The sequence below is a fragment of the Rhinopithecus roxellana genome, chromosome 17, assembly GCF_007565055.1.
Source record: "Rhinopithecus roxellana isolate Shanxi Qingling chromosome 17, ASM756505v1, whole genome shotgun sequence".
Lineage (NCBI taxonomy): Eukaryota > Metazoa > Chordata > Mammalia > Primates > Cercopithecidae > Rhinopithecus > Rhinopithecus roxellana.
In genome coordinates this window covers 100,408,012-100,421,478 of record NC_044565.1, presented here as the reverse complement: position 1 = coordinate 100,421,478, position 13,467 = coordinate 100,408,012, and the positions used below count along the sequence as shown (strand labels likewise).

At 43.0% G+C, this 13,467-nt stretch overlaps 1 protein-coding gene across 1 annotated transcript in view; it reads left to right on the top strand.

The window, feature by feature from the left end:
* The window catches only part of MSH2 (mutS homolog 2), a 76,068-nt gene that overhangs the window by 20,900 nt on the left and 41,701 nt on the right, over nt 1–13,467 (top strand). Inside the window, exon 7 of the mRNA XM_010364293.2 lies at nt 5,674–5,873. Coding sequence (XP_010362595.1) covers nt 5,674–5,873 — 200 coding nt within the window. The remainder of the gene's footprint in view (nt 1–5,673; nt 5,874–13,467) is intronic.

Genomic DNA, 13,467 nt, shown 5'->3' with positions numbered 1-13,467 from the left:
TGCTGAGATTACAGGTGTGAGCCACTGCACCCAGTCCTTAATGCTGCTTTTAGGTGAAAATTGTGAAATAACTTAAATTTCATTTTTATTAAAGTTAATTATTGGAAAATTAATGAAAGGTTGACATTTTAATCTTTTGAATATTGCAATTGTTATTTGGGTTTAAATTGGGGGGCTTAGGAAAGGAAAGAAACCCTATGGTTGTTTCTGAATTTTCTGAAAATTATGTTGATATACTATATATGAAATCCAGTTTCGAGAGAATATGTCCATTGATAAGGAAAAATTAATAAATATTTGATCTAGATAAGGCATTCCATTTGGAAGTGGTTTGAGTATCTTTTTTTTTTTTTTTTTTTTCACAGAGTCTTGCTCTGTGATCCAGGCTGGATGTAGTGGCACAATCTTAGCTAACTGCATCCTCCACCTCCCAGGTTCAAGCAGTTCTCCTTCCTCAGCTTCCCGAGTAGCTGGGATTACAGGTGTGGGGCATCATCCCCGGCTAATTTTTTTTTTTTTTTTTTTTTTTTTTTTTTTTTTGAGATGTAATCTTGCTCCTATCGTGCAGGCTGGAGTGCACTGGTGCGATCTCAGTTCACTGCAACCTCCACCTCCCGGTTTCAAGCGATTAAGCGATTCTCCTTCCTCAGCCTCCAGAGTAGCTGGGATTACAGGCCTGTGCCACCACGTCTGGCTAATTTCTCTAATTTTAGTAGAGAAGGGATTTCGCTGTGTTGGCCAGGCTGGTCTCAAACTCCTGACCTCAGGTGATCCACCCGCTTGGCCTCCCAAAATGCTAGGATTACAGGTGTGAGCCACTGTGCCTGCTTAAGTTTTGTATTTTTAGTAGAGATGGTGTTTCACCGTGTTGGTCAGGCTGGTCTCAAACTCCTGATCTCGTGATCTGCCCGCCTTGGCCTCCTAAAGTGCTGGGATTTCAGGCGTAAGCCACTGTGTCTGGCCTGTTTGAGTATCTTTTAAAACCAGTAAGGATGAACTAGAGGTATCAGCTCTCTTCATGGACTTTGGAGAAATAAGACAAAAGGGAAAGAGATGTTTTGCCGGGTGCGGTGGCTCACGCCTATAATCCCAGCACTTTGGGAGGCTAAGGACTGCGGATCTCCTGAGGTTGGGAGTCAAGACCAGAGCCATTGTACTCTAGCCTGGGCAACAAGAGCACAAATTCGTCTCATAAAAGAAGAGAGAAAGAAAAACAGAAAGAGATGTTTTGGTTTTTTACATCTGGAGTGTTCTGTTCTTACTCTACAGCACTTAGTAGTGCATCTCTCCACCTTGTTTGTTCTTTACAACAAAACCCCATTGGTTCTCTCTTACCAAGTTTGCTTTATTCTTGGTTTATCCTTTATAGGATGTGAAAGGGATATGAAGAGCAAATAGGAAGTGTAACTGTTGCTGCTTGAGAGAAAGCTGTTTTACAATTTGTTGGCAAACAGTTTGTAAAAGTACAACAAAAGTGTGCATTTGTAGCTTCTCATTTGTGTTTTATCATTGCTGTATCTCATAATTTGTGTTTTTTAAAAATAATTTAACTTTATTTGAAAAGCACTACAGGGTCAGGTCATGTTTTTAAAAAATCAAGAGGGTAAACACCCCTACTTCTGCTTTACCTCCAGTCCTAGTCTATGGTGGTAATCAGTGTTAACAGTTTAGTTTGTGTTCTTACCCTTCCAGGTTTTTTTTTTTCTTTATTTATACAGATATATACATTTTAAAAAACATAGATAACACTTAAAAACCATATGAGGTCATATTATGAATATAATTTGTATTCCTTCCCAACAGTATTTATAGTTTTTTTCATTTCACTATATATTTATAAATTTTTTATTTCTAATAATTTCTCTTGAATAGATGAGACATCATATAGTATAAAATTCAGTAGAAAATCAGTTTTTCAGAGGTACAAAATTGGCTGACTTTGCACAGACTCCTTTCAGTTCACAGGTAGGGATGCACAGCCACCTCTTCCACTGAGGAGAGGAGAGGATATGTGTGCTTGTGGGCTCTTCAACTCTGTTGATTACTTGCGATTTATTTTCTGGTCAGTTTGATTAAGTGATGAAATTAAGTGATAAAATACTGGGAACAGAGAAGAAGTATAAGATTATTTTATCAGAAATATATTCTCTGTGATGTTTTTTTACCATTGACCTCAGTGTCACCCACAAGGATATGGGAGTTTTATGGAAAGAAGAGAAAAGGAAAGGTGAGGGTGTAGGTCAGCCAGCATTAGACTTTGTCAATCTTTTCTTGCCCCTTTATGCCTCCTTCCCTGCTTTGTTTTTATTTTTTTTGAGATGGAATCACGCTCTGTCGCCTGGGCTGGAGTGCAGTGGCGTGATCTCGGCTCACTGCAACCTGTGCCTCCCAGGTCAAGCGATTCTCATGCCTCAGCCTCCACAGTAGTTGGGACTACAGGCGTGTGCCACTACATCCAGCTAATTTTTGTATTTTTAGTAGAGATAGAGTTTCACCATGTTGGTTGGCCAGGATGGTCTCGATCTCTTGACCTCGTGATCCACCCTCCTCAACCTCTGAAAGAGCTGGGCCTACAGGCGTGAGCCACCGCACCTGGCCTACCTGCTTTGTTAAGATAACTAAGGGATTTCTGTGATTGTTAGGATTCAGACTTCTGTGTGCATAAGAATCAAGCTGTGTGCCTAATTTCACAGCTGGGCCCCACTCCCAGGGATTTGGTATTATCTACCTCCAAGTGATTTTGATGCTGGTGATCCTTGGACCAGACTTGATGAAGCCCAATTCGATCCAGATGCTTAGCTAGGAAAGCCCCCAAAGTTCGCTTTATTGGATTGTGTAATTTGACTACATCCATTGTTTCTTTTTCAAATGTAGAGTATATGCCACAAAAATCTTTTCTGGAGCAGTAGGCATCCTAATTAATCTTGATGTTTGTTTATAGTCCCATTGACGGGGCTGTAAACTTGGCAGCAAATTGTGTTCCCACTAATTTGGCATTTTCCATAAAAAACATGTATCTGTTGTTAGCTGCCTAGACATTAGCTGGACATGGTTTAGGTTACTTTTCTCTTAAAAAGTATATTTTAATTCAAGTTCCTTTAAACCAGCAGTCTCAACCTGGGGCAGTTTTTCCCTCCAGGGGACATTCAGCAGTGTCGAGAGACATTTTTGGTTGTCATGCTGAGGAAGAGAGTGTATAGTGGGTAGAATCTAGGGTTTCTGTTAAACAAGCATGGAACAGCCCCTTACAACAAATATTTATGTAGCCTAAAATGGCAGTGTTGCCAAGATTGAGAAATTATGCTTTAAATGTGTTTTTATATGTGGCCATTTTGTATGTACTCTGGAGATAACATGTTTTTCCTCATATAACATGCTTGATAAACATTTTGGTAACACAGGGATTGTAAATGCTAGTGATGTCAGTAAATAGTTAAGAAATTTAGGGCCAGGCGCGGTGGCTCACGCCTGTAATCCCAGCACTTTGGGAGGCTGAGGCAGGAGGATCACGAGGTCAGGAGATCGAGACCATCCTGGCTAACACAGTGAAACCCCGTCTCTACTAAAAATCTGAAAAAATTAGCCGGGTGTGGTGGCGGGCACCAGTAGTCCCAGCTTCTCAATTTAGAAAGCAGATTTGTTTCCTTTCTATACCTGTGTAATTTGAGGTTTAGTTTACTGTCACATTGTTTACAAACATAAGGAAGATCGTTGCTCATCTGATAGCATTCTGAACCTTGAGTCATCTGTAATACCTATGGCCTCCAGAAAAGTTTCTCTAAAACTGTACTTGGAGATGTGCAAAATATGTAGGAACATTTTCCCACCTTCGATTGTTAGTTTACCTTTCAGCTTCAGCAATTTACCTTTCAGCTATTACTTTAGTAACATCTCCAACATTGTTTTTCAAACTGCAAGGTATGACCCAGTAGTGGGTCGTCAAATTAGGTGACAAAGAGCAATTTGAAGAATTAAATACGATAGAAAATGGCAGAGTGGGCTTATGCCTGTAATCCCAGCAGTTTGGGAGGCCGAGGCGGGTGGATCACGAGGTCAGGAGGTCGAGACCATGCTGGCTAACATGGTGAAATCCCGTCTCTACTAAAAATACAAAAAATTAGCCGGGTGTGGTGGCATGCGCCTGTAGTCCCAGCTACTTAGGAGGCTGAGGCAGGAGAATCACTTGAACCCGCGAACTGGAGGTTGCAGTGAGCCGAGATTGCACTACTGCACTCCAGCCTGGGCAACCGAGCAAGACTCTTTGTTTCCAAAAAAAAAAAAAAAAAAAAGAAAAAAGAAAATAGCAGAGTGTATCACATAATTGGAATAGTAAGTATTGATTTGTGAGACCTATTTTAATTATAGATCTGTGTATGCATGTGCTAGATTGTGATGTAAAGATATTTCTTGCTGTGGTTACACTGAAAAAAATGAAAAGTCACTGATTTCCAATAACTTACAGAAGTAATATGAACTGCATATTCTATCGTTCTTGAAACAAGCTGAGATGTTATTGACTTTGGGAAGCAGTAAAATTATTTTAGTTTTTTAATGAACAGTTTTTGGCTTTGTACTGTCAAGAGGTAATTTTAGAAAGCATTCTAAAAATGTGTAAGAGATACACTAAGTATTGGATTTGGCAACATTCTTGAACTGTAATTCTGTTTCATTAAACATCACTATTTACATGTGCAACAGTGTGTCCATAACAATATCCCAGTAATGAAATTCTTTCTCCTATTTAAGGCATGTCTGTTTGATGAAAGTCAAACAAAATTGGGTATATGTCAGTGTCTTATGATACTGCTTAACTAAACATTAATTTGACTCTTAGCTAATCAGGAAATGTTTGCCTCACAGTCTTACAGAGCTTTCCACCTTCTAAAAAAGCTAACGTTTCAGAATAGATTCAAGCTTCTTTCTTTCTTTTTTTTTTTTTTTTTTTTTGAGGTGGAGTCTCGCTGTGTCACCCAGGCTGGAGTACAGTGGCGCTGTCTCGGCTCACTGCAACCTCTGCCTCCTGGGTTCAAGCAATTCTCCTGCTCACCCTCCTGAGTAGCCTGGATTACAGGCACGCGCCACCATGCCCAGCTAATTTTTTTGTATTTTTAGTAGAGATGGGGTTTCACCATGCTGGCCAAGCTTGTCTCAAACTCCTGACCTTGAGATCTGCCCACCTCGGCCTCCCAAAGTGCTGGGATTACAGGTGTGAGCCACTGCACCCAGCCTAGATTCAAGCTGCTTCTTTTTTTTTCTTTTTTTTTTTTTTGAGACAGAGTCTTGCTCTTGTTGCTCAGGCTGGAGTGCAATGGCGTGATCTCAGTGCACCGCAACCTCTGCCTCCTGGGTTCAAGTGATTCTCCTGCCTCAGCCTCCCGAGTAGCTGATATTACAGGCACGAGCCACCATGCCCAGCTAATTTTGTATTTTTTGTACAGACGGGGGTTTCTCCATGTTGGTCAGGCTAGTCTCAAACTCCCGAACTCAGGTGATCCGCCTGCCTTGGCCTCTCAAAGTGCTGGGATTACTTACAGGTGTGAACCACCGCGCCAGGTGGATTCAAGCTTCTTAAATGGAATTTTGAGCTCACTTAGTTGAGACTTACGTGCTTAGTTGACAAATTTTAATTTTATACTAAAATATTTTAGATTAATTCAAGTTATTTTGTTTCAGATTGAATTTAGTGGAAGCTTTTGTAGAAGATGCAGAATTGAGGCAGACTTTACAAGAAGATTTACTTCGTCGATTCCCAGATCTTAACCGACTTGCCAAGAAGTTTCAAAGACAAGCAGCAAACTTACAAGATTGTTACCGACTCTATCAGGGTATAAATCAACTACCCAATGTTATACAGGCTCTGGAAAAACATGAAGGTAACAAATGATTTTGTTTTTTGTTTTCCTTCAACTCATACAATATATACTTGGCAATGTGCTGTCCTCATGAAGTTGGTGGTGGTGACTCACTCTTAGGACACATTCAGATTTCTCTTTTTTTTGTTTTTGTTTTTTTTTTGAGATGGAGTCTTGCTCTGTTGCCAAGGCTAGAGTGCAGAAGTGCAGTCTCGGCTCACTGTAGCCTCTGCCTCCTGGGTTCAAGTGATTCTCCTGCCTCAGCTTCCTGAGTGGCTGGCATTATAGGCATGTGCCACCATGCCCGGCTAATTTTTGTACTTTTAGTTTTACCATTTTGGCCAGGCTGGTCTTGAACTCCCAACCTCAGGTGGTCTGCCTGCCTCGGCCTTCCAAAGTGCTGGGAGTACAGGCGTGAGCCACAGAACCTGGACACGTTCAGACTTCTTTCTTTCCTTTCTTTCCTTCTTTTCTTTTTCTTTTCCTCCTCTCCTCTCCTCTCCTCCTTTCCTTTCTTTCCTTTTCTCTCTCTCTCTCTCTCTCTCTCTCTCTCTCTCTCTCTTTGTTTCTTTCTTTCTCTCTTTCTCTGTTTCTTGACGGAGTCTTGCTCTGTTGCCCAGGCTGGAGTGCAATCGTGGCTCACTGCAAGCTCCACCTCCCGGGTTCACACCATTCTCCTCCCTCAGCCTCCTGAGTAGCTGGGACTTCAGGCGCCTGCCACCACGCCCGGCTAATTTTTGTATTTTTAGTAGAGACAGGGTTTCACCTTATTAGCCAGGATGGTCTCGATCTCCTGACCTTGTGATCCACTCGCCTTGGCCTCCCAAAGTGCTGAGATTATAGGCGTGAGCCACCGCGCCTGGCCCAGATTTCTAATAACAGGTTTGTATTGACTCTAAGCTTCATGGCAGAAGCCAAGAGACATGTAACATGTTAGAAATTTTTGCTTTTTGGGCCGGGCGCGGTGGCTGAAGCCTGTAATCCCAGCACTTTGGGAGGCCGAGACGGGCGGATCACGAGGTCAGGAGATCGAGACCATCCTGGCTAACACGGTGAAACCCCGTCTCTACTAAAAAATACAAAAAAACTAGCCAAGCGAGGTGGCGGGCACCTGTAGTCCCAGCTACTCGGGAGGCTGAGGCAGGAGAATGGCGTAAACCCGGGAGGCGGAGCTTGCAGTGAGCCGAGATGCGGCCACTGCACTCCAGCCTGGGCAACAGAGCGAGACTCCGTCTCAAAAAAAAAAAAAAAAATTTTTGCTTTTTGGAAATGAATGTTAGAGTTAAGGCCTATTGCACTGACAGAGGCAGTGAAAAAGGGTTTGACTGCCAAAGAAGACTCACAGGGCCTAGAATGGCAATGATTGTGCATCTACCGTTTATTACAGGAAAAGGATACAATCCAGTAGCAGGATTATAGTAAGGATATGCATCACAGTCAAAGGCTGTCATAGCAAGTCATCCAGGGAGTTCGGGTGCAAGTTCCAGTTGTCCTTTGTTGTGTAAAGTCTGTGATGGGGTGCATTTTCTCTCTCAGAGCAGGATGTGTGCACAGGACACCTTGGAACGTAGGAACCCAAAATAGAGTCTTCACTGGGCTTTTTAATATTTTTCTTGTCAAGCGGACATGTTCCTGTTCTCTAGCCTCTTCAGTGGAGGTCAGAAGAAGAGCTTCATTGAGACCAAGTACAACTCATCAATCACATTAAAAAAATGCTGATAAGAAACCACCTGAATATCCCCTGACCCACAAATACAAAACACCACTATTCAATCAGTATTTTTCATGCCTTGATTAGGGGTCGTTGCCATGCAGGAACTTTAACAAAACAGTACAGGCTAATATTAGAATTGTTGGAATTAACTCACACAGCACACCTATGGGAGAGTTAAGATAGAGGGTCTTGGTGGTCTCTAACAGTTGAATTCAAAGTGAAGTTACCAGAGTAAAGTGAGCAAAGACACATATTAATACAATGTTGGTGGATAAAATCACCATGCTCTAGTAAGCATAGTTTTAAATTTTAACCATGTTTCTCCAGTAATTTTAGTAATTATTTTGCTATGTCTAATATGTAAAGCATTTTTTACTTTTTTAAAAAAAATTTTAAGCAATTTAGGGTCCAAAGTAATTAAAACAATTTTTTTTAACATAAAGCATTTAAAATTTTACTTAATCATGATTGCTTAGAACTATTAAAACATACCTTTTGATATTATGGGGAAGCTTTGTTGTTCCTTTGTAGACAGACTTAAAGAAATACAACTTTGGCCAGGCGGGGTGGCTCACGTCTGTAATCCCAGCACTTTGGGAGGCCGAGGTGGGCGGATCACGAGGTCAGGAATTGAGACCATCCTGGCTAACATGGTGAAATCCCGTTACAAAAACATCAGCCGAAATTACAAAAAATTAGCTGGATGTGGTGGTAGGTGCCTGTAGTCCCACCTACTCAGGAGGCTGAGGCAGGAGAATCGCTTGAACCCAGGAGGTGGAGGTTGCAGTGAGCTGAGATCACATCACTGCGCTCCAGCTTGGGCAACAAAAAAGAAAAAAAGAAAATGAGTCTCTACTGGCTGGGCACGGTGGCTCACGCCTGTAATCCCAGCACTTTGGGAGGTGGAGATGGGCAGATCACCTGAGGTTGGGCATTGGAGACCAGCCTGACTGATATGGAGAAACCCCATTTCTTTATTATTATTAGTAGTAGTAGTATTTATTTTTGAGATGGAGTCTCACTCTGTCGCCCAGGCTGGAGTGCAGTGGCTGGATCTCAGCTCACTGCAAGCTCCGCCTCCCGGGTTCACGCCGTTCTCCTGCCTCAGCCTCCCGAGTAGCTGGGACTACAGGCGCCCGCCACCTCGCCCAGCTAGTTTTTTGTATTTTTCAGTAGAAACGGGGTTTCACTCTGTTAGCCAGGATGGTCTCGATCTCCTGACTTCGTGATCAACCCGTCTCGGCCTCCCAAAGTGCTGGGATTACAGGCTTGAGCCACCGTGCCCAGCTGAGACACCCCATTTCTACTAAAAATACAAAATTAGCCAGGTGTGGTGGCACATTCCTGTAATCGCAGCTATTTGGGAGGCTGAGGCAGGAGAATCGCCCTAACCCGGGAGGTGGAGGTTGTGGTGAGCAGAGATCGTGCCATTGCACTCCAGCCTGGGCAACAAGAGTGAAACTCTCCATCTCAAAAAAAAGAACAAAGGAAAAAGAAAAGGAAAATGAGTCTTTATACTTTGCTGTTTTCATACTCTTTTAGTGTGGTGTAGGCAGCCGTGTATCCCCCTTTTGCCTCTATTTCTCCATTCTGTTAATGTGTGTCTTCTACTGCTGTGCTTTTCTGATTGCATACCTCTTGTTTTATTCCAGTAGGACCAGCTAGAAACAGAAGGTGATTGACCAGTATTAGGGATGGAATCAGGGTACAATTATGGAAATAGACTCTCTAAACAATTCACTCTCACTGTTTAAATCAGCTGTTTGGGCCGGGCGCGGTGGCTCAAGCCTGTAATCCCAGCACTTTGGGAGGCCGAGACGGGCGGATCATGAGGTCAGGAGATCGAGACCATCCTGGCTAATACGGTGAAACCCCGTCTCTACTAAAAAATACAAAAAACTAGCCGGGCGACGAGGCGGGCGCCTGTAGTCCCAGCTACTCGGGAGGCTGAGACAGGAGAATGGCGTGAACCTGGGAGGCGGAGCTTGCAGTGAGCTGAGAGCCGGCCACTGCACTCCAGCCTGGGCAGCAGAGCAAGACTCCGTCTCAAAAAAAAAAATAAAAAAATAAATAAATAAATAAATCAGCTGTTTGATCTTTTTTTTTTTTTCTCATGTATCTTTAGCATCACATAGTAAATAATATCCTTTTATTTTCAAGAGGGAGTATTGGCCTTAAGTTAGGAACCCTCTTAATTTTTTTCCCCCATCATCCCACCCGCACTTCTTACTCCTTACTTTCTACTTGCTTTTATTCTTTACTGGCTCTTTACCACTGCATATTTTTAGATGCACACATCTATTTTTTAAAAAAAGCACCCTTGTTCCTGGGTCCTCTTCCAATACCATCTATTAATATCTCTCTCTCCCTCTTTCCATTCCCAGCTGGGTTTCTGAAAGCCTGCACTTCGCATCTTCCTTTCATTCATCTGGTTTCCAGTCCTGACCACAGTACTGAAAGGGCATTTGCTAGGTGACCTTTATTTTTTGCTAAGTCCAGTGAATGCGGGATAGTCCCCCCCACTTTTTTCTTTCCTTTTTTAGTTTTTTAAGATGGAGTTTTGCTCTTGTTGCCCAGGCTGGAGTGCAATGGCGTAATCTCGGCTCACCGCAACCTGTGCCTCCCGGGTTCAAGCGATTCTCCTGCCTCAGCCTCCCAAGTAGCTGGATTACAGACACCTGCCACCACACCTGGCTAATTTTGTATTTTTAATAGAGATGGGTTTTCTTCACGTTGGTCAGGGTGGTCCCGAACTCCCAACCTGAGGTGATCCGCCTTACCTCTGCCTCCCAGAGTGCTGGGATTACAGGTGTGAGCCACCGTGCCCAGCATCGGTATAGTCTTTAACGAAGCTTCACTGATTTTGACAATTTTGATCTTGAAACTCTCTTTTTTTTTCGAGATGGAGTCTTACTCTGTCACCCAGGCTGGAGTGCAGTGGCACAATCTCGGCTCACTGCAACCTCTGCTTCCTGGGTTCAAGTGATTCCCCTGTCTCAGCCTCCCGAGTAGCTAGGATTACAGTTGCCCACCACCATGCCTGGCTAATATTTTATATTTTTTTAGTAGAGATGGGGTTTCACTATGTTGGCCAGGCTGGTCTTGAACTCCTGACCTCGTGATCTACCCAACTTAACCTCCCAAAGTGCTAGGATTACGGGCGTGAGCCACCATGCCCATCCTTGAAACTCTCCTTTCTAAGGTTATGTTAAACCTTTTTGTATTCCTGATTTTCTTTTTGTTCCATGGGTTCTCTTTATCCTTGTTTTTAGCATTCTTAAGTGTTCCTTTACCCTATCAAATTCTATTTTTGGCTCTCATTTCACTTAATAACAGGAAAAGCTGGTTTTTTTTTTTTTTTTTTTTTTTTTTTTTTGTGGAGACAGAGTCTTACTTTGTTGCCCAAGCTGGAGTGCAGTGGTACAATCTCAGCTCACTCCAACTCCAGTCGCTTCTGGGTTCAAGTGATTCTTGTGCCTCAGCCTCCTGTGTAGCTGGGGTTACAGGCGTGTGCCACCACGCCTGGCTAATTTTTGTATTTTTAGTAGAGATGGGGGTTTCACTATGTTGGCCAGGCTGGTGTTGAACTCCTGACTTCAAGTAATCTGCCTGCCTGGGCCTCCCAAAGTGCTGGGATTACCGATTTGAGCCATTGTGCCCGGCTAAACTGGGATTCTTTGAATGAGTTCTTAGAGGCTTCCTGAAACTTTGTGCAACATTTTGTGTATGTGTATATTTTCTGGAGAAAGGATTTGTAACTTTCTATTTTTTGAGACGGAGTCTCACTCTGTGGCTCAGGGTGGAGTGTAGTGGTGTGATCTCGGCTCTCTGCAACTTCTGTCTCCTGGTTCAAGGGATTCTCCTGCCTCAGGCTCCCAAGTACCTGGGATTATAGGCATGTGCCACCATGCCCAGCTAATTTTTGTATTTTTGGTAGAGACGGGGTTTCATTATGTTGGCCAGGCTGGGGATTTATAACTTTCTTTTTTTTTTTTTTTTTTTTTTTGAGATGGAGTCTCGCTCTGTGGCCCAGGCTGGAGTGCAGTGGCAGGATCTCAGCTCACTACAAGCTCCGCCTCCCGGGTTTACGCCATTCTCCTGCCTCAGCCTCCCGAGTAGCTAGGACTACAGGCGCCAGCCACCTCGCCCGGCTAGTTTTTTGTATTTTTTAGTAGAGACGGGGTTTCACCGTGTTAGCCAGGATGGTTTTGATCTCCTGACCTCGTGATCAGCCTGTCTCGGCCTCCCAAAGTGCTGGGATTACAGGCTTGAGCCACCGTGCCCAGCCGGATTTGTAACTTTCATCAGATATTCCAAGGGATATATGTCTTTCCTGGTAGAGAGGGAAGAAACAAAAAATGTATATAAATACACTCCTCTCCCCCTAGAAGGTAAGAAGTACTGCTCTGCACATTCCTTGGGTGATCTTTCTCACTCCCTGGGATAATTAAGGAAATTAGGAATTGTGGTTGAGGGTAACTTCCTTCCTTAACCTCCCCGTATAGGCACAGTCTAATATATTGGTGACAGTTTGCAACAAGTCAACAATTTCCTACTTCTCTGGTGTTAGATTTTTTTTTTTTTTTTTTTTTGAGACGGAGTCTCGCTCTGTCGCCCAGGCTGGAGTGCAGTGGCCGGATCTCAGCTCACTGCAAGCTCCGCCTCCCGGGTTCACGCCATTCTCCTGCCTCAGCCTCCCGAGTAGCTGGGACTACAGGCGCCCACCACCTCGCCCGGCTAGATTTTTGTAGTTTTTGGTAGAGACGGGGTTTCACCGTGTTAGCCAGGATGGTCTCGATCTCCTGACCTCATGATCCGCCCGTCTCGGCCTCCCAAAGTGCTGGGATTACAGGCTTGAGCCACCGCGCCCGGCCTTCTGGTGTTAGATTTAAGTTATATAGACCTGTGAGTGATCATAACATCTAAATCAGATGCTTCACATTATAGGTCTTGCAGCTGATGTCCAGTTCAGGTATTTGAAGTGGTTTAGCCTGGAAAATGTTACAGGGGAAAATCTGTTTTCCATGTGTTGTGCTCAGAGCTGTGTTCTTTTCTTTTACACAAAATGTTTGAAATTTGTTGAATTTTAGGTGTACTCTGGTCATTGGGAACTCCCTAAAGGATCTCTGTGAGGTTTTTTTTTTTTAAAACAAAACAAAACAAAAAACATTGGCATTTTGTAGAACTCAGTATAGCTCTTTAGCATACTGACTGCAAAGAGAAAGTAAAAAGTGAGGCTAATTTGTAAAGAAAATAGACCAAAGGTACTATGTTTAAAGACAAAATCATGGCTTAAAAGTTTTTCTTTTTCTTAATATATTAATATATTGCTAGAAATTGAGTATGCTCTCCTGCTATCTTGTGATTTTTTTTTTTTTTTTTTTTGGTTTTTGATTAACTCTAAGCTTAATGTTATTCCTGATAAATAAATAAATAAAGTGAATTCAGAGAGACTGTAGAGGGCAGCAGCCATCTAGAAAGTAGATTCACAATGAGTGATTTCGGCTTTTTTAAATCTTTCTCCGCTAAGAGATAGCTAATTTCCGAAAAGGTATACTTGGCCTCCCATATTCCTTATGTCTCTCAAACCTGAAAAAACTGTGACAAAACTTAAAATAACAATATTCTACTGTTAGGGCAAATTTCTGATAGTGCTTAAAACAATTTACCCAGGTATCTATTTTGTTTTGAGACAGGGTTTCACTCTGTCACCCAGACTGGAGTGCTGGAGCCTTGACCTCCTGGGCTCAGCTCAAGTGATCCTCTCACCTCAGTCTCCCAAGTAGCTGGGACTACAGGCATGCACCATTATGCTCAACTAATTTTTAAAAATTTTTTGTAGAGATGGGGCTTTCATCACGTTGCCAGGCTGGTCTTGAACTCCTGGGCTTAAGCAATCTG